General features: G+C 36.1%; 1 protein-coding gene across 1 annotated transcript in view; it reads right to left on the bottom strand.

Moving 5' to 3' along the window:
* The window catches only part of Gfral (GDNF family receptor alpha like), a 56,965-nt gene extending 36,838 nt beyond the window's left edge, over nucleotides 1–20,127 (bottom strand). Inside the window, exons 1-4 of the mRNA XM_010628954.1 lie at nucleotides 20,106–20,127; nucleotides 14,316–14,450; nucleotides 12,097–12,255; nucleotides 16–72 (exon numbers count right to left, since the gene is read on the bottom strand). Coding sequence (XP_010627256.1) covers nucleotides 16–72; nucleotides 12,097–12,255; nucleotides 14,316–14,450; nucleotides 20,106–20,127 — 373 coding nt within the window. The remainder of the gene's footprint in view (nucleotides 1–15; nucleotides 73–12,096; nucleotides 12,256–14,315; nucleotides 14,451–20,105) is intronic.
* Between the last annotated feature and the right edge of the window lie 1,324 nt (nucleotides 20,128–21,451).

The following is a 21,451-nucleotide window of genomic DNA, read 5'->3' on the forward strand; positions in this document are numbered from 1 at the left end:
AATAAATAAAATTACCATGGTGGGAAGGAGTAGTTAGGTTCCATTTTAATTTATTATCCTCTTTGATGTTATCTAGAAAGAAAACAAAGAAACTGTTCATTATCGAATGATTTTCTAAAATTCCTAGGATTTATGAATACTCAAGCAAAAACACAAACAAGCTCATGTAACAATTATTTAACCCTTGATGTTAAAGATTAGTGAGGTAGGGGGCCGGGAATTTAGCTCAGAGGTTCCGCCACCTGCCTCAGAAGCACAAGGTCCTGAGTTCAATCCCTGGTACCAAAAAAAAAAAAAAGTGAGGTAAAGATGAAGATAAAGAAACTTCTGTAATATCATTCAAGAGAGTTAAAGTTCTGCTTTGAGGATTCAGTTACTTGAAGATTATAAACAAATGCTAATGACTAGACCATGTGCACTGAAGTAAACAAAAACTGTTTTGGACAAAAGGAAGAGAAGGTTATTGTCTGAAATGAAAAAAGAAAAGACCCATACTCCTATAGTCTTAACTGGATAGAAATGCAATTTAAAGACTATTTTCACCTCACAGTATTTTATTTTCCAAGAGTTTTTAGGAATTATGAATAGGGAACTGGAAAATCTCCTAGAGAGAAGTGAACTCAGTGGCCTCATCATTCTAAAATTCTTCCTTCAGAGAACAGTATACCAAGTGAGGTATGAATGATGCCAATCTGCAACTTCCACCACTGAGCATTTCATAGCCTGGTTGGGAAGACACATTAATGAACCCCAAATGAAATATAAAGAGCACAAATGGTATGTGTATGTGCAATGTGGTAGAGGGATAGTATGACCAGAATTTCATTTTAAAACAAAAAATGATATTTTTGTCATTGGCTATTAATATGTTAACTTGTGTAATGGTGTAAATGCGCTGTCATTACTCGGTTTGGCCCTACATGAGCTGTCTGTCTGTATAGCCACTTGCCAGCCCTCTGCTCGCGTTTGACGGTACAATCGCAGGGAAATTCATCCCATCCTCAAGTGCATCACAACCTTTTCAGACTTCTTGTATGGTCCCAGATGTTCTTACTGCTGTTTTTCATTTTTCTCTTGATTAAATCTCCACCCAAGAGCGTCTTCTTGAGTTCACCCTCCTGCCTCTCCAAAGAAGAGCTGATGTTCTTATGTCTGTGTTACTATCCCAAATGAAATAAAATACCAATAAGCAGATCTCAGTGAGTCACACAGCTTTCTGAGGAAATAGGAATTCCAGGCTAGACGCTCTATTGTGCATTAATACTCTGCATGGAGACTTATTATTAAGGCTGTGCCACCGACTAAAGCAGTCAAGAAAATACCCCACATCCAAATTCATATGCTGAATCCCTTACCTCCAATGTCACTGCGCTTGGTGAGGATGCCTCAAAGGAAGTAAATAAGATTAAATGGGGTCATAAGACTGGGACTCCGTCGGATAGATTTAATCTCCCTATAAGGCACACACCAGAGAGCATCTGCTCTCTTCCTCCCTCACGGCTCTCCCAGCACACACCAAAGGCAGGTTATGTGAGGGTGGATCAAGACTGTTTATTTACATGCCAGGAAGAGAGAAGTCCTCCTCAGAAGCACACCCTACTTGACCCTGACTAGGTACTTCCAACCTCCAGAGCTGTGAGAAAATAAAATCCTGTTTTTTTAAATCACGCAGCCCATGCTATATTGTTACAGTAGCCTGAGTCAAGTAATTAACTTATCATACGAGAAATCATTTCCCAAACCACAAAGCAGTTACTTTTGGTGTGAGAAAATAAATTTCATTTCTGATGGTATGTTATTCTTTATGCTATGATTATATATTACAGTCCATTTCCTGCAAGGCCAATTTCATATGGTATTCATATATATGTGTCCTATATAATTGAAGGCATGCACACACACACACACACACACACACACACTTTGGGGAAAGTCTATACACAAGGGCATTTTGAACAGTACTTAAATGCTGAAGATGAGTTGGACTCTTTTTCTCACCGCCTCATATCACCCACTCATTTTGGAATGTATCAAGAGCCTGAACACTGGTCCCCTCCAACATATTTCTGCTGTCACTTCAGAAGCCTCCAAACTGAGCTTCTATCCCAGGCCTTTGCTTCTCTCTGTTGATTTTCAGCACAAAAGCCAGCATTTTCTCAGCAAAGATGAAACCCAGACCTGACTCTCTCCAGGCTGAAGTCTATCAGGGGATCTCACTATATCATTGAAAAGTAAGAGCCAAGGTTTTGAAATAGCCTTCAAAGCACTGCGTGATCTTGACCTCTGCCACATTCAGACTGCCCTTCCTACACCGCTCTCGCTTGCTCTCTCATCTCTGATGCAGTCGCAGTGTTTGCTGACCTCCAGATAGATTCACAGCTCAGGACTTCAAAGTCGCTGTTTCTTGCGCCTAAAGTAACCCAGATATCCATCTGGCTCATTCTTGTCTTTTTACAGTTTTACTAAAATGTTAATTTCTTCAGAGTACATTTCCGGCTATTTTAGTGCAATTATAAATCATCCATCCAGACTTTTTCTTCTCTTGTGTGTTTTACTTTTCTTCTCAACACTCATTGCTACTTAAAGTACACATATTCTAAAGGTATTTCTCCAGTCAGTTTTCTGTTGTCCCTATGGGAATGGGGTGATGTTAAGATCTTGGTTTGCTAATTTCTGTCTTGTGAGATTGTTTTTGGTATACAGGAACATTATTGATTTTTGAGTGTTGGCTTTGTATCCTGCCACACTACCAAATTTAGTTATTAATGCTAGGTTATTAATTCTAGGAGCCTATTGTGGAATTTGGGGGTCTTCTATAGAGAGTATCATGTCATCAGCAAAGAATGATAATTTAACTTCTTCCTGTCCTATCCTTATTTTTATAAATTTCATTCTTCTGTCTAATTGCTCTGCCTAATATTTCCAGAATATATTGAATAGGAGTGTTCATAGTGAGCATCCTTGCCTTGCTCTTGATTTTAGAGTGAAAGGTTTCACTTTTTGGACATTTAGTATAGTGTTAGCTGTTGGTTTGTCATAGATGGCTTTAATCAGATTGAGATAAAAGCCATCTGTTCCAATTTTCTTTAGGGTTTTGTCATGAGTGGATTTGACTTTGTCAAATGCTTTGCATCCACTGAGATGATCATGTGGTTTTTGTCCTGGGTTCTGTTAATGCAGTGTATGGTACTTATTGATTTATGCATGTTGAACCATCTCTGCATCCCTGACATAAATCCTACTTGGTCAAGATGTATAGTCTTTTTGATGATTGCTGCATTCCATTTGCCAGTATTTTATTGAGGATTTTTGCCTCTATGTTCATTTAAAGAGATCATCGGCCTGTAGTTCTCTTTATTGGTTGGGTCCTTTTCTGGTTTTGGTATCAGGGTAATATTTGCTTCCAGGAATGACTTTGGGATTATTGCTTCCCTTTTGATTTCATTAAAGAGTTTGAGGAGTAGTGGCCATTAGATCATCTCTAACGTTCCTGTAAAATTCAGCAGAGAATCCATCAGGATATGGGCTTTTATTAGTTGGTACTTTTTATCACCTCTCAATTCATGGACTGATGTTGTATTATTCAGAACTTTTATATCTTCATGCTTCAGCTTTGGCATTTCACATATGTCTATAAATCTATTATTTTCTGGATTTTACTTTTTTTAAAGAGTATATATTCTCTAGAATCCCGGGGATTATTATTTTTTTTTTTTTTAAGACAGGGTCTCACTATGTAGTTGAGATTGACCTGGAACTCACTATGTAGCCCAGGCTGCTCTCGAACTCATAGAGATCCTCCTGCCTCAGCCTCCTGAGTGCTGGGATTACAGGTGTGAGCCACCACACCTGGCTTCTTTTCATTTCTAATAGCATGAATTTTAGCCCTTGCTTTCCTAATTTTAATAAGTTTGGCTAAGGGTTTGTCTATTTTATTTAATTTTTCAAAGAACCAATTCTTTGGCTCATTGATTCTTTGTATTGATTTTTTAGTCTCAATTGCATTAATTTCTGTTCTGACCTTTATAATTTCCTTGCTCATACTATCTAGCATCAAGAACAATGAAACACTTAGGAATTAACCAAGTAAGTTAGACCCTTCTATATTGAAAACTATAGTACTTTGAAAAAGGAGATCAAAGGGGATATAAGAAAATGGAAAGATAAACAACAATATAGTGAAAATGGCCATACTTCTAAAACTGTTATGCAGATTTCATAAAATCCTAATTAAAATACAATTTGCATTCTTCACAGACCTAGAGAAAATAATCCTAAAATTTATATGGAACCAGAGGAGAGCTAGAATAGCAAAAGCAATTCTGGGAAATAAGGCAAAGCAGGGGACATCACAATCCCAGAGTGCAAGTTATACTACAAAGATATAATGATAAAAAGACCATGGTATTGCAGAAAGAAAGAAAGAAAGAAAGAAAGAAAGAAAGAAAGAAAGAAAGAAAGAAAGGAAGGAAGGAAGGAAGGAAGGAAGGAAGGAAGGAAGGAAGGAAGGAAGCCAATGGAGAACAAATGGAACAGAATGAGAACCAATGGAACAGAACCAATAATACAGAAATAACTCCGAGGATACTTGGCTACCTTATCTTTGACAAAGGGGCCAAACACCTGCTGGAGGAAAAAATGGCCTCTTTCACAAATGGTATTAGGAAAATTAGCTTTGCACATGCTGAAGATTAAACCTAGACCCATATCGCTCACCATGCACTAAACTAAAATTAAAAATGACCAAAGATCCAAATATTAAAATAGAAATGTTCAGTTTGCTAGAAAATAGAATAGATAAAACTCTTGAAAACACAGGTGTAGACAAAGACTTTATGAAGAAAGCACCTATTGCACAGGAAATATTACAAAGAATTAACAAATTGGATCACATTATATTAAAAAGCTTCCACAAAACAAAGAAAACCATCAAGAGTGATGAAACAACCTTGAGAATGGGAAAAATATGTCAGACCCCCCCATTTAAAGACCCAGTACAAAAATGAGCATCTGAAATGAACAGAGACTTCTTAGAGGAAGTACAAATGGCTAATAAATACATTTTAAAAGTGCTCAACATCACTGGCCCTCCAAGAAATATAAATTAAAACAACAGTGAGATTCCATCAAATTCCAGGAAGAACAGCTGTTAGTAAGAAATCAACCAATAACAAATGCTGGTGAAGGAGGAGGAGTATAAATTAGTAAGACTGTAAATTATAAACTGGTGAGAGTATAAATTGGTACAACCACAGGGGGAATCAGTATGGAGATTTCTCAAAAAAGTAAAATTAGACGTTTCTTTAGATGCAAATAGTCTCCTTCTAGGTAGCTTCCAGAAAGAGTTAGTCAACATACCACAATAATACATGCATACCCACATTTACAGTAGTTCAATTTATAATAACCAAACTTGGAAACAGCCCATACACCCATCAACAGAAGAATGGATAAAGAAAATGTGGTCTTTATGTACCGTGGAGTACTGTGCCATGATAAAGATGAACTCAAGACATTTTTAGGTAAATGAATGCACCTAGAGACCATAATCCTAGCAAAATAAATCAAACAGAGTAGTTCAAATATTGTGTTGCTTCTCCTGTGTGAGAAAGCCAAAATATAACTAAGGTACAAAATGGAGGCTCGATATTAGGAAGTAGGAAGAACTTGCTCAAATGGGAGGGGAAATGAAAGATGGGGGAGGGGGAAAGGGAAAGGAAGGGAAAGGATTGAAAGGGAAATAACTGAAGGAAAAAATGGAAATGGAGCTTTTGTAAACAGGGCAAGGGTTGGAGGGAAGGGAGGGGAAATGGGTAAAAACTGAACTGAGATGTGTTATATAAGGAAAGGGAAAGGAAAGGAAAGGATTGAAAGGGAAATAAAATAACTGAAGGAAAAAATGGAAGTGGAGCTTTTGTACACAGGGCAAGGGTTGGAGGGAAGGGAGGGGAAATGGGTAAAAACTGAACTGAGATGTGTTATATATAAGTACAAATCTCCTATGATGAATGTCTTCACCAGGTACTGTAAATATGTATTAATTTTTTTAAAAAGTAGAAAAATGAGTGAATTTAGAAATACATTGCACTTTGTAACAGTTCCATTCAAACGTGTTATTTTGTTTCACAGTGATGAAAAGAATTTTAAGATATAGTACATTATTTTTTACTTTCTTCTATTGTTGCTCTTTAATGTTTAAGCAGAATTATCTGTGCTTTATTAAAATATAATGACATATTTGTAATTGAGTTTTAGACACAATTGAGCTAATTTTGCCAACAAAGTACACCTACATGGAAGAATTCTCCCATGAGATTTTGATGGCTCAGATCTTGCTGAAATGCTGATTCCCCGGGGCTTTACGTAGTTGAATCCATTTACATTAATAGGTCTACAAATATTTCTTCTACATAAGGCAAGAAATTAAAAATTATGAAACACTTCTTTGTGTCATAAGGGTAACTCATTATATTGACCCTAAATATTTTCTTTTTCATAATAAAATATTCTTTTTAAAAAATCCCTGTTTGTGATTTAGGGAACAGGTTACAAACTTTCCCAGGAGCAGCTCATATCCACTACTGCTCCATACAAGGGTTGAATGCTCCAGCTCCCTTACCCCATAGGAGGTAAACCTGAAAGGCCATCCAGGTCGAAATAGTAGTGTGGACTAAACTGCTAAATTCTCAGTACAGACTACAGTGGACCCTTGACTTAGAAACTTTATAAGTTCTTGAGGGCTGGTTGTAAGTCACTACAGCTGTGATCAGGATGTTTACCTGTGTGCACACTATACATACCAAGAGGCAGATGAATCCTCCATTAATAACCCAAGTCGTTTGCATGCCAGGCTGGTCCTAACTTGAGGGCCCACTACATTCTCCAATTCTCTTTCTGTCTAATCCAGTGTCCCTTTTGTAGATTTTTTTCCTGAAGGCCTACCTAAATATACTTTCTGCACAAAAACTTTTGTCTATTTCGCCAAGGAAAACTGATGCAAACTCCTCAGGTTGGAATGAATGGTACTAGAGAGCAGTGATTTGGGCTGTTTCTTTTACTCCTTTATTCCAGGGCTTAACACCTTTCCTGGAACATGGTAGGTGCTCAAAATCAATCAATCAAGCAATATCAATCAATCAACCAATCTTACCATATTTTATCTATTTGCTCACTTTTTAAAACCCTCTAAAAATAATAAGCCCCTTCAACGAAGGACTAATTATTTTTAAATTGCACTGCATAGAAGGTAGGACATTATACACATTTCACAAATATTTGTTCAATGAGTTAATGGATGAATGACTGAAATTAACATTATGCCAAACTCTTGGGACAGGTTTTCTTTCCTTTGTAATCCCTTTTCGACATATTTATGGTACCGAGTGTTTTATTTTAATCATCTAGAATTAAAAGTCACAGAAATAATGTAGTTAAAATCAGAAATTAAATGTTCACAGTTTATTTCTGTGATTGTACCCAGCGCTCCGAAGTTCATCATGAACTAACCTGAAACGCTGTCCTGACTGAACTCATCTCTGCAGTCTTCGCTGAAGGTGGGAAGTCGATTCCTTTGAGTGTCCCGTGTACAAAGGTCTTCAAACAAAATTTTTCCGAATTTGATTGCCATCTACATCGGCAGCATCATGGCCCTTGCAGTTCCACAAAACGGGTTCTTCCAGGCTTTCTTAGCGCTGCACAGAGCTGTCTTCCACCAAGGGTCTTTGTACTCTTCCGCCTCTTTGCCACAGGTTTTCTTAAAACTGTCGTGTAGCAGAGCAGTGTTCAGACTCCTGGCAGACTCAGGCTGCAGTGACGCAGTCACTCTAGTTGTCAGCCTTGAGTGAGATCTCTCATGGGAACACTGTGCGGTGGTCGACTGAGGGGCCAAACCTGAGGACAGCACTGATTCTTCCATACATAGAGTCAAAGAATAACATTAAGTTCACTGGTGACTCCTGTATGTTTTTATAGAGCATATGGACTTTCCATTTGAAATATTCCAGTGTCCATGATCTTTCGAAACTCACCGAAAAAGTATTCAAAGGGAGTGAGCGATTACAAATAAATCTAGCTTTTAAAAATTGAGATACAAAGCAGGATGATTTATAAAAGCTTGTGGAACTACATAATACTAATGCTGAATTTCTTTCAGTGATATTTTGTCCTTATCATATACTCTTGACTTTTCACTAAACTTTGATGATGGTTGTTAAAAATCACACATAAGGTAAATACCTACAATATTATTTCTCGCGTTTATGAATTTCCATTTTCTCTTGGAAATGTGATTTTGCTCACATGCTTCTAACTTGTTTTTCATTATTTCCTCCCCTAAATAGTCTTTTTACTATTTTCTTAGTACGTATTTGTCATACATATCGATCCCATCAATCATAGGGACCGTACCTGTTCACAATGTGTCTTAATTCCTCTTTTTCCCCATTTTCACCTCTTCTCTTAGATCCTATTTCTGCTCTACACTTACTAAAGCTTTGCTTCCATTTTTCCCTCTATTCTTTTATTCCCCTTTTTCCTCCTTTCCCTTCCCATTCTCCTCTCCCTTCTGCTTCCGATTTGAACATGTTCTTTCCACTTCTCATCTATCCTCCGTTATGCTGCTTGTTTACCCTTTGAATCTCTCACACGAGATGAACAGTGTGCGTCACATTTGTTTCACTTAAGATTATTGTCTTGAGATGCATCTGTTTTCCTACAAATGACTCAAGTTTATCCTTCTTTAGGGCAGAGTAGTCCTCCACTGTGTATGAACACAACGTTTTCTTTGTCCATTCATCCGTTGGTGGGCATATGAGCTGTCTCCAACATTTAGCTATTATAAATTGTGCTGCTATAAACATGGGTATGCATGGATCAGTGTGACATGATCCTTCTTACTCTTGGAAAAATACCTAAAAGGGGAATAGCTGGGTCAAATGAAACCTCTAGTTTTAGTTTTTTGTGGGATCTCCACACTGATTCCCACATCAGTTGCTCCAGTCTGCACTCCCACCAACAGAGGATAAGGGCTCCTCTTCCCCCACAGCCCTGTTAGCATTTGTTATTGTTTGATTTCTTGATGATAGCCACTTTCTGGAGTGAGATGGAATCTCAGCATTGTTCAAATTTGCATTTCTCGAATCACCAGTAATGTTGAGTATTTTTTCATACATTTATTTGCCATTTGTACTTCATCTGAGAAGGGTATATTCATTTCAGATGCCTATTTTTGGATTGGATTTTTAATTTTAGGAGGGTCTGCTATCTTAAGTTCTTTTTCAAAAAGTTCATTTTATTGGTATATTTAAGGCATACAATGTAAGGACATTCATCATTGAGAATTTGCACCTTTACATAATCCATCTTGGTTCTTACTTTTTCCCCATGCCCCTGCCCTCCCTTCAACCCTTCCACCCCTCCTTATCTACAAAGACTTGTTTCCGTTTTTTCATTTTATCTTGTTAATTCCATAGCATTGTTAGATAATGTTTTCTTAATTTTACTACCCCCTCATGAAACTTTAATTCCACATATACGTTTTCTCTAGAGATCATATATGAGTATACCCCCCGGTACTAGGATTGAACCCAGGCAAGTACTTTGGCGCTGAGCTACATCTCCACCGTTTTGTGTTTTTGTTTTTTTGTTTGTTTGTTTGTTTTGGTACCAAGGATCATACTCCAGTCCTTGTGCTTGTGAGGCAGGCACCAGAACCACTGAGCTAAATCCCCTGCTGTTTGTTTGTTTTTTGAAGCAGGGTTTAGCTAAGTTATCCAGGAATAAGTGATATTATGAAAAATAGCTACTGAGAATAAAAGTGTCTTATTGTCTTGAAACAAAATTAATATATATTTTAACTAACATTTCGGCATGCTTACATTTTACTAAACTATGATCTGCAACTAGTTGACCCCCTAATTAGCAAATTAATGCTGTTTTCAGGTCCTATAAAATTTTATGTCTCCACATTTGTAATTATTTTCTCTGTGTCTTTGCTTTCACTGGTTTCAAAAATTGTACAATCACAGTTTATTTTTCTTTCATCACAAACTTTCTGATTTCTTTAACTAGATTATAAAATTGTTCTTAATGTATTTTTTCTCACTCTATATCCCTTCTGGAAATTCTTATTCTCCATATAGATAGAGATATAGATATAGATTATATAGATATAGACATTTGATATGTATCTCTGTTTAAATTTCCTCTATTCATCTCAAGATCCCTCTTCCAAATTTCAGCTAGATGAGGTGTGTTCTTTTATTACTTGTTTTAAATTTTATTTTTAGCATGAAAAATATAAAATGAATATTCTAAGATGAATTTCCCAAAGTATGTCTCAAATGCAATGTTTCTAAAATAGATGTTATATTTAAAACATAAAAGTGTGACTGATCACTTTTTTCCCAGTCCTGTACTTTTAAAAATTTGTTATCTCAGTGTATATCAATACCTTCAGATCTCATGCTTAATATACTTCCTACTCCTCGTATCTAATTGGTCATCGGTTTCTGTTGATTATAACTCATAAATACGCCTTTAGTATGTTTCAGAAGTGCGTTAGCTTGGGCAAGTGTCACCTTCCTCCTGGTTATTTTGATGGATTTTAACTTATAACCAGGCCTGCATCCATCTCTTCCTTTTATTCCATCTTCTATATTACTACCAGTGACAGCTTTTAAAAGCTGAAACTGGATTTCTCTGTTTAAAATATATCCCACCCCCTCATGTCAAAGGCTTAATGTCAAAACTCATAGAAAGATATGTAAATTCAGCTTTCCTCCTCATAGACACCTGTTTTTTTAATATCATCTCATATTACACCTCCATTGCACAATCCAGCTAACGAAAGGGTGTGCTGTTCCCCACGTGTGCTCTGCTGCGTTCTATTTCCTTTACTTAAGACAGCCATGCACTCAACTCACCCTAAAGTCTGTAAGTCTGTGGGTTCTGTGATGCTTTCCACATGCACCATTAGCTCTTCCTCTAGTCAATTGCGTCGTGCATGCCCCATCATGTGGAACCCAGCACGCTGCACAAGTGATATTTGGGAAGATCTTTGATTAAGAATGGAGATGTTATAAAATACCTGCTCTGATGATATTGGCATTAAACTACAAATCAATAACAGAGATAACAGGAAAGTCTCAAATATATTAAAGCTAAAAAAGCAAACTTCTAAATAAACTATGAGTCAAAGAGGAAGAGTAGAAAGTATTTGGAGCTACTAAATGAACGTTGAAACACAACATTTGTGGATGTAGCTAAGACAGAGGTAGGAAGGAAAATCAGAGTATTAAAAGGTTGTATATAAAAAAGAGAAAATCTTATATCAGTGATGCAGCCTTTCATTTTAAGAAACTAGGAATTAAAGAACAACTTAATTCTCCCAGAAAAGAAAGTAAGACAAAACTAGAGAAAAAGAGAAAGGACTCAAATGATCAATATCTGAATGAAATGAAAGAGAAAACATCACTACTCCTAGAGATGTTTAAAAGGACAATGAACATTTGGAGAAAGAAGGCAATTCTAAAGACTCAGTAAAATGGAAGCTACAAAGATCCAACATAAACCTAGCAAACAGAAGGCACAACCAAAGCTCATTCAAATGAGAATCAAGACTTGCCATGTAGAGGTACATGATCCCAACAATGAATGTAACTGTACTGTATCCCTAAAATGTACCAATAAACTCAACAAAATTAATAAAAAAAATAAAAAATAAAAAAAGAAATAACTAGAGCAGCCCTGTGTGAACTGAGCATGTTGCATTTATATTTGTACATCTAATGAAGAGTAGTCAGTTGTATTCAGTGGTAAGTCAAACCAATAACTGCAGGAAGAGACAAGCCAGTTATTTGTGCACATTCCAGATAATATAAGCAAAGGAAATGCTTCCCAATTCATTTTAAAAGGTCACCATTAGTCAGATAACAAACCCAGATAAAGGTATTATGAGAAAAGAAATCATGTCAACATCCTGCAGGGACACAGCTACATCAACAAAACATTACAAATTTAAACCCAGCAATATGTGAAAAGGATTGTGATTTAGCAGGATTTGACTTTGTAATGACAAGTTTGATCAACAGGTATTACCTGACTTATTGATGCATTTTATTCCAAGAAATTTGTTCACAGTACAATAGAGGTCATCAGTGCAAACACACTGCTTAAATTCGAAATTGCTTTCCACTAAGGACTGGATACTCAGGCTGCAGTGTGATGGGTTAGTTATCTCGCAGGAGTCACCTGGATTTCATAAAGATATAATGCCTCAGATGTTAATTTGAATATTTTTTTTAGTTTTTTCCCCAAAATGCTTTAAATGTGTCAATATCAGTATTTATAAGGTTATGAAGGGTTGGTGATGGTTGCTCACATAGGAGATTTTTTTAATGCATTTTTCTCATAAGGATCTTTCTGCATTTTAAAATAGCTTTGTCCCTACTCAGCATGCCAAGTTTTGCATGTCACTATGTGTAAGCTGCCTTTGTGCAAGGTGACTAGAATGCCCTTTAGGCGATTTTGTCAGTTGAACTATTTTTGTTATTTTATCTTGTGTGTTGTTCAATGATTTCTTTGGGGGGGGGTTGAGACAGGGTCTCACTATGTAGTTCAGTTTGCTCTGGAACTCACTGTGTAGCCCAGGCTGGTCTCGAACTCACAGCGATCCTCCTGCCTCAGCCTATCATGTGCTGGGATTACAGGCATGTGCCACCATGCCTGGCTTTGTTCAATGATTATTTTGAAAGTCATGTACGTGGCATTAGATTTATTATGAGAAATGACATGGTCTTGGCCCTTAGAAAGCACTCAGTACATTTTATTGAAGAAATGAGTAAGTCATTCTAACTAACAATATTTTTTATCTTCTGCTTTAATTTGAAAAGTCACATTTCTCTACCCTATAATTTTCTTTTATTCATTATCCTCAAAACAACTACTTTGGTTCATTCCATTGGTGCATTTGAGAGTATTTCTATTTCAGCTCCATGCATGAAATAATTATGCAAACATTATGCAATTTACTGTAAATGACTTGCAAGTTCTATACTAAATTGCATAAATAATTATAATTCATGATGCACATTTTAAGCTGCTTTATAAAAGGCAGAAAGGAGTTTCATCAAGAAATGTTTTTTGGGCATTTTTTGTTTTCATCTTAAAATTATTGTTATTTTGAGCAAAATATGCTTTTGAAATTATTTTTCCTAAATAGAAATATGAATATTGAATTAGATAGCTACAACTGTCTTTAGAGTGCAAATACTCCATATACTTCATTGAAGGCAGAGGGAAAGAGAAACTGCCTGGCTTTCTCCACTTCCTATGTTTCACAAGGTCGCATCCTTGGGCAGAAAGCCCTCTGAAGAAGACTGTGCATATTGGCCTTGTTAGAACCAAAGATTTCTGACTTTTGATCCAAGGCAATTTTAGGTAAAGTAATCAAGTGAGGATAAGTTAGCATCATGAACAGGAAATGAATGGAGAAACCTAATAAACTATAGGATGCTTTATTTTGCTTTCTATATTTCTCCTTCTGTTCCACAAAGTCCATCAGATTTTGATAGTATTATAATATTTATAATATAAGATGATTTGTCACATTGGAGTATTTTACAAAATAATTTTATCATTACACTATCAGGGCAACAGCCCACTATATAAATACTTTATTATGTCTATCTTTAATGAGTAAGGTCTTATTATAATGTTTTTATTCAATATTTATTCAGCTACTTGAATAAACAGTCGTAATTTTTTTAACCAATGCTAGTGATCTTTCAATCTTCACATTCTCGCTCATGAATCTTTGTTCAAATGTTTGGAATAATCAATGCATTTAAATTCAAAATAAGCTTTAATTTGCTCTCAACAAAGTTAGACCTGGAAATAGTATACATATTGCAAGAAAATAAAAAATATATTATAAATATAGAAATACATAATATAATCACAAGTGTTCTTGTTATTAACAAATTGACATAGAAGCAAAATAATGTTTTTCCTGGAAAATATTTTTATCTGATTCTGAGATGGATGCATGTAATTGCAACATTCTCCATGTGAGATATGCCAGAAATTTACCTGAAATGTGATGTCGTTATGTTAGGTTCCACTAAAAACTAATATTCTTTTGTAACTAAATTCACTAATCAGTGATTGAAGGTAGATCAACTAAAGGTTAAGATTAAATAAAGATATTTATAGCAAAAACTAGCTTAGTTCTTAGAATTGTATTAGACATTATCAAATCTTACATATATCTTTGTAAAAAGAAGTCATCTGGGCTTATTTTTTGCAAGTCGCTTTACCTGAAATACCGCAGGCATCTTCCACTCTTCCCCAAGCATGTTTGCACACAGTTCCATCACTCAGGCATTGCTGTTTTAAATACATGCAATCTTTGGTTTGAGAAGTAGTTCTATTTTCTGAGCTGAGTCCCATAGCTTGAACAACAAACAGAACAACGAGACAAGCTTGCAGTATTACACTTTGGCGTCCATTTTCTCCAAGTCTAAATTACTAATGTCAAAAAGCAGAATTAGAGGAAATAAAACATGCTAAAAAGAAATGAATATTAATCTCTCCTTTAGCTATAGCTCTATATTTCTCCCATGCTAGATTCTTAAATGAGTAGGCTGCATTTGTTCTCTTTTCATTCTCACTATCTATTACCTTCTTTGTTTTTATTGTGTTTATTGGTACAATTTAGGTATATAATGCAATAGCATTCATTATTGGAAATTTGTACCTTTTACATGATATATCTTGGTTCTTTATAATTCATGAGTATTGTTCATCAAAACTATTCTTTAATTGTATCACTTCCTTAGTGTCATATTTCATCATTTTAAGGCTTTGTTTAACCTTGTTTTTGTCAATAGTCATCTTACGGACTTATTTTGCTACTGTCTCTTCCTGTGGCAACAGTAGTAGTTAAGCTTCATTCCCTCAACTTCATCAGCTCAGGAGTCACAAAGGGGGTTGGTGAAGCATACTTCTTCATATGTCAGAGTTGGTCATTGAGGCTTGATTTTGGATAGTACGGGTGGTCTGTGGGCCTTTCCTGAGCAATTCTGTTACAGCACATCCTTCTGCCACAATGTTCTTGACTTGGATCCAACCCACATAGATGGAAACCCCTGAAACTGTAAGCCACATTAAATCTCTCCTCCTTTAAGCTGTAGATGTCAGATATTATATGTTCCAGGGAAGGAAATAATGACCAATATAGAAAATTGGGTCCAGAGAAGTGGGGCTGCTGTTGGGATGGTACCTAACTATTTTAGTCAGAAGCCTTTGGAACTTGTTTGCAGGAGGGGTTTGGAGAAGTAGGCTGGAAGAACCCTAGAAAATTACAGGCAGGACTCACTGGGCAATTCTGTCCAGAAGGCCCTATATCAATAAGAATTTTGGACTGTAAATACCAGGCTCATGAGTTTCCAGTTGACAACCAGGATTCTTTGGGGGAGATGGCTTAGAGGACAAGCAAGTTAAATTCTGGCAAAAACAAATTGTCTAGGTTTTGGTCATGTGCTGAGACTTGGCCATAAACTGAGATTGAGGGCAGAGAATAATTGATCTGCTGGAGGAAACTTTAAGGCAGCCTAACAGTCTGTGGCATAGGTATTTTTGATGTTTTCATTTTAATCTTGATTTATGGTGGAAATCAGATGCAAAGATAAGAATGAAAAATTTTTAAAAACTTAAATATTGACCCCAAAATTAACTTATAAAATTGGGGCCAAAGGAGCTATGATTGCTGAAGAGATTAGCATGATTAAAAGGAGAACAAAGTGCTTTTTATAGAGATAAGAAAAATGTCATGAAGGAAACTCAAATGAGCAAGAACCTACTCATACCAGACCCGAGAGTGCAAAAGCATCAAAGTTTCATTTGAGAAGAGTGCCTGGGATTCTTCCTCAAGAAGGTATCTTATGGAATTAGTTCCCTGGGATTCATTTCACTCTGTGTAACCATCTAGGCACTCAGAGGCCACTGTAGCCATAGTCCAAGGGGGCCTGGTAATGGCTCATGGCCCTTGATATTATCTAAGAGATTGTAGGGTTTGTTTTGTTTTGTTTTGTTTGGGGGGGCAGGCAGAATTCAAGAGTTGTGGAAGGCTTGCATTCAGATTTCAAAGAAAGACTTGGGCAGCCAGGTAAGAGGCCCCCAAGAGAGCAGTGTATAAAGCTGTGGGAATGAAGCAAAAGTTGCAGTGGAGAACCTACAAGTCCAAGATGCTAGGAATATAGAATTGCTGCAGAGGAAAGCTGCATGGACCCAGCCTGAGAGAGAGGCCATGTAGGCTGCAACCAACAAGGCCATAAGGGTGAGGTCACTCAAGCCCTATAATTCATATATCATCACTGTGTCCTCCAGGTCTTAGACATGTGGATGAGACTCAGTGTTTTCCTGCTGAGTTTTAGTCTTGCTTTGGTCTGTTTCTTTTCCATCCCTCTACTCTTCCCCTTTGGAATGGGAAGATTGTCAGTGCCATTGTACCCTGCACTTCTGTAACTTGTTTTTCATTTTAAAGGTGTTTACAGTTAAGAGCCTGCCTGAAGTCTCAGAAGAGTCTTTGATTGTGATCTTTGAAAGATGCTGGCACTGTTGAGCCTTTGGAGAAGAACTACTGCATTATTTTGGTTGTGTGCAAGATAATTGCAGCTGTTTTTTCTAAGCCTGACTCTCACTTTTAGCATTTGACTAAAGCATTTATTGGCCTGTGTGCCTCCAGTGTCATTATTCAGATGGGTTCTTTGCACTGTTTAATCCACTGAGATAGCACCAATTTCATAGTCATTTTTCTGTTTAGTCCCTCTGGATGGTTCCTCGTTATATAGTTCTCATAGTCCTTCCATGTGTCATCTTGCAGATCTCAAGCACGTATAATTTCCCAGCTACTCCATGCTGCCTTGCATCTGGATTTATCAACAGATTCCTAGTAAATCCTTCATTTCTTTTTCTCTGGAAAAACTCCCTTTTCCCTTTACAACTGACCATAATAATTACCTGTTTTAAGGTAATTTTCCTTCTGCTCTACACTTTCTCTCCCTGTGTGGAAACTGGATTGTCGTCCTTCATCTCTCTCTGTGGAATTTTGGGAATTCCCAACAGTAACATCCATTTCTCTATAAGTATGTTCATGTACTTTTTTCTCCCACTGGACTGTAAGGCTTTATTGGGCAGAATAAGGGGTCATCCATGATTGTACTGCCAACACCGTGGTTCATTGTAGATATTCAGTAAATGTATATATGTTTGTTTGTTTATTTTAGTTTATGGGCACAGTTTAGATATACAGTACAGTTACATTCATCATTGAGATCTTGCACATGTACATGATGTATCTTGATTCTTATTTTTTCCCCATTCCCCAGCCCTCCTTTCACCCCCTCTACCCTTCCCTGTTTACAAAGATATTGTTACCATGATTTTCCTTTTCTCATATTTTTTGTTTTGCCTCCTTACCTTTCCCCTACCCCTCCCACTTCCCCTAGTCTTTTAGACCTTTTCTTCCTATTAGACAATTGATTTACACCAAACATGGTTGCTCATAGATAATGTAGAAATAAATATTACCTAATAAAATAGTGGCTTCCATATATTTACAAGTCATGTTTAGAAAAGAAAAGGTTCAGCAGGTTTTCTAAAAGATCAAAGAATGAGCAATGCTAATTTGCTATATTATACAAGTGAGTCAAATTCATCCTGCAAACATGAAAGTTAATTTATAGTTTCTTAATAGAAAAATATGGGAATCACAAGTGAGTTATAAGGACAGTTTTTATAGTAACTCTGGTAAGACAATCAGATCCAATTGTTTCAGTATTAAAAAAGAGGGTATTAATTATACATCACTTTGAAAAGACAATATAGTTACAGGTCTTAATTGAAGCCTTGATATTGTTCCTGTTATCTTACCCCTTTCCAAACTTTTTTTTCCTAAGAAGAGTACAGGACAAGCGATCCGATCATGTGGATGATCTTACTGGATCCCTGCACTGCAGGATGGGAACACAGAGGTGGCTGAGGCTGTCACATTTTTCTTGTTGAGGGCTAGCCTGGAAGTGAACACATCTGCTTCCTAGTTTTTCAGGCATTCATGGACCACCTCATCTAGCCAAACTCCTTTACTCGCAAAACTGTAGGGCCAGAGAAAGAGGGCCCTTTTGATAGTGTGCCTTGGAGTAATCCAGTTTTCCAAAGACCATTAAATTGAGTTTCTTATTCAAAATTGAATGTATAAGAAAGTGGTGTTTCAATTGCCACTGATCATTATATCCTGTGAACAGCTCCTTCAAGAACCTTACGCGTGATGATCACCTCAATGTATCATCAGAACTCCAACCTCATTTATGAATTATTCATGTTACTTTTCCCAAACCTCCATTCCCTTTCAAACTTTTAATTTTTGATTGACTAATACACTTAGTTAATTGTTTTACATGACTTTTCACACCTCTCACTCAAAGGCAATACAGAGTCAACTAAAGACACCATCTCAACAGTATAGTCCATGTGAAGCCAAAATAAAATGATGCCTTTCTAAAATCTGCCTTATTTATTCCTGATGTGATTTGTGGCTGTTCTTGATTCATGTTTTCCAGAAATTCCTCTGAAATGCTGAGTGAAAAATAACTTTTATTTTAAAAGTAGTAAAATGAAGAGTATATCATCCCACCAAGGATGGACAAAATTAATTAGTATATTAAATGCTCTGAGCTTAGATAAATCACTATTTCTCAGATTTCTTTGGCAAGAGAAACTTCCCTTATTACAAGACTGTTTATATGATATTTACAAGAACTCTGAAGAATGCAGTATGGGAAATGTTTTTGGTCCTAATGAAGATAGAAATGAATTCTCTCCTTCAGGCATCCTGGTTTCAAGTTTGATTCAGAAGTCAAGGATGAAAGCAAAGATGTTTGCCTTTCCAATTGAAGCCATAATGAGGCTGTAATGTACTGTATGTTCTGTTACACTACTGCCTGATCTACAAAATTTAAAATCTCTTAAATTTCTCTTGATTAGAAATAAGGAAATATTAGAAACCAATAGAAGAATTAGAGAAATATTTTGGAAGTTAGTTTAAGAAGCAAAATTTTGGAACATTGTGAAATTATTATTCAATCCAAAGAAAAAGTAAAAATTTGTAAAGGATTCTTCTTCTAAACTAATTTTCTTCTACTTTATTTATTTTCACTTTCTTTTTAATTTAAAATAATCATCTACTTGTTTTTTCTTGCTCTCAGTCATGCCTTTGTTCATCATTATCTATCAGTTTAAAGCAAACAAAATATCCTGCATGTGTCTATTAATTTCCAGTTATATAATCATTACTTTCCCTTATCCTGAATTCAATTTGTTGACTCTCAAAATGTGGGAGATTATACACACACACACACACACACACACACACACACGTATAATATTATATACATTACATATATGTTACATATTATATATAAATATATTGTTATATATGATTTCTCTAATCATACAGCAGATGTTGATGTGTTCTGTGTTCTCCACTCTGTAACAATACATTTACAGAATTCAGTATCAGAGAGATAAATCGATGCTTTTACTCATAAAATTTGAACAAAATCTGAAGCATTTGACATATTGTTTTATTATACTAAATGATCCCTAGTTAGCAAATATTAAGTTGAAAATATGATTATTTGAGTGTTTTAAATTGATCCCAGTTTTATTTAACTTCAAAGCAAAGTAGATACTAATTTGAAATTTATTATCTTTTAACTTGTAAATAGATACTGGAGGGTTTCATTTCTAATAAGTTGTAGTACATGTGTGATTTCATAAATTCTAATAACTCAGAGTAATGAGCTATATTTTACAACGAAACACACATGACTTGAGTGGTTAATATAATTCTCACATTGTACATTTCTTAGGAAGTTAGAAATACATGAATAAAAATGTATAGTTTGAAGTGAAATGTATACTTTATTTGGAAGTGTACTTTGGCTATTATTTCTTTTATTACAAGCTCATGTCAGATGCTACAGTATTCGATTTGCAAAGAATCCGTATCTGATGAATTCAGATAAAGAGAAGCGCAGTCCACTTACCCAGGAAAATGAACGCGATCATGCCGGAACAGCTGGGGCTGATCCCTGGAGAAGGTGGGCGTATATAGTCCAGCCTCCTTCCTAACAGAAACTGTCTAGAATAAGGTGCTAGCTTCTGCTCTTAATCCCCAAAATCATTACCCATTCAAGGCAGTTTCCTGTCTCACCATTTCCTCACCAATCTTTCCTTAGCCATGAACTTTCCTAATCAAATTCAAATTTAATTATTTTTCCTGAGTGTGCTAATCTTAGATATTATTTTTCCAAGAAAGCCCACAAGCCAAATAATAAGAGAAATAATGCACAGTAGGTACATTCATAAAATTGTTTTTCACCCCTCTTCAACTAGACATCTGCAGATAATATCACAGAAGTCTACAAATAATTATATTCCACCCAGTGATCTAATTATAATTTGTCAAGAGAAGTATAATGTATAAAATTAATCATTTTTCCTCTTCAAGGTATGAATTACTAAATTTGTTTCATACCCTCTTCCAGTGTTCTTTTCTTACATAAGCCAAATCAAAATGATGTAATGTAGATATGGAATACAGTAAAACACAGAAACTGAATGTAAGGCCCTGGTCAGAAGGTGCTCCCCTTCGTCAAACAGGAACAAGGCTGAGGTCTATCACTTACAGGTGCAGGAAATACCTGTGGACCACACCTGCTTACCACACACAAAATAAGAACTGTCATGTTGAAGGGTGATAGCTACTTCCTTCAAAATCAATAAAAACTAGGCACAGGAGAGATCGTCTGACTCTAATGTTAACAGAAACCAAGATGGCTGGTGGTATAGCCTTGTTAAAGAAAAACTATTCCCCTCCAGCAAACTGTTTCACCCTGAAGAAATGATCCAGGAGTCAGAACACCGACACTGAGGCTGAGGTGAGAGCACTGCGGACGGCTTCATGGCAGGAACAAAATACAGGTGGATGCAGGAAATGTAAATCATAAAAGTTCAGGGATTCTGCATGTGAGTCAAATACTTTGGTACTTGCATTTAAAACTGGCACTGTGTGTTACAAGGATGGGTGGTGAATCCAAGTTATTATTTTAATATTTTACTTTCAATACTAACAAGGAAGCAAAAGCATCATGAGAAGTTGAGAGACCATAGAATAAAGGAAAAATTTTATATAAAAAAATCATCAGCTGTCATCTCTAAGGCAGGACCACAGTCATCTTTTTCGCTTTCTTGTAGAACCCCCCCCCAGAATATTATCCAGGCAATTCTTTAAATATTACAAAGAAAATTGATCATATTGAAGTCTAGGCATCCAAATATTTTTAAAACAAGCTTGTGATATATTTCTTTAGTGACTAAATATGATGATCCA

Source organism: Fukomys damarensis, unplaced genomic scaffold, assembly GCF_012274545.1.
Source record: "Fukomys damarensis isolate Sample0158 unplaced genomic scaffold, DMR_v1.0_HiC HiC_scaffold_14, whole genome shotgun sequence".
NCBI classification, from domain to species: domain Eukaryota; kingdom Metazoa; phylum Chordata; class Mammalia; order Rodentia; family Bathyergidae; genus Fukomys; species Fukomys damarensis.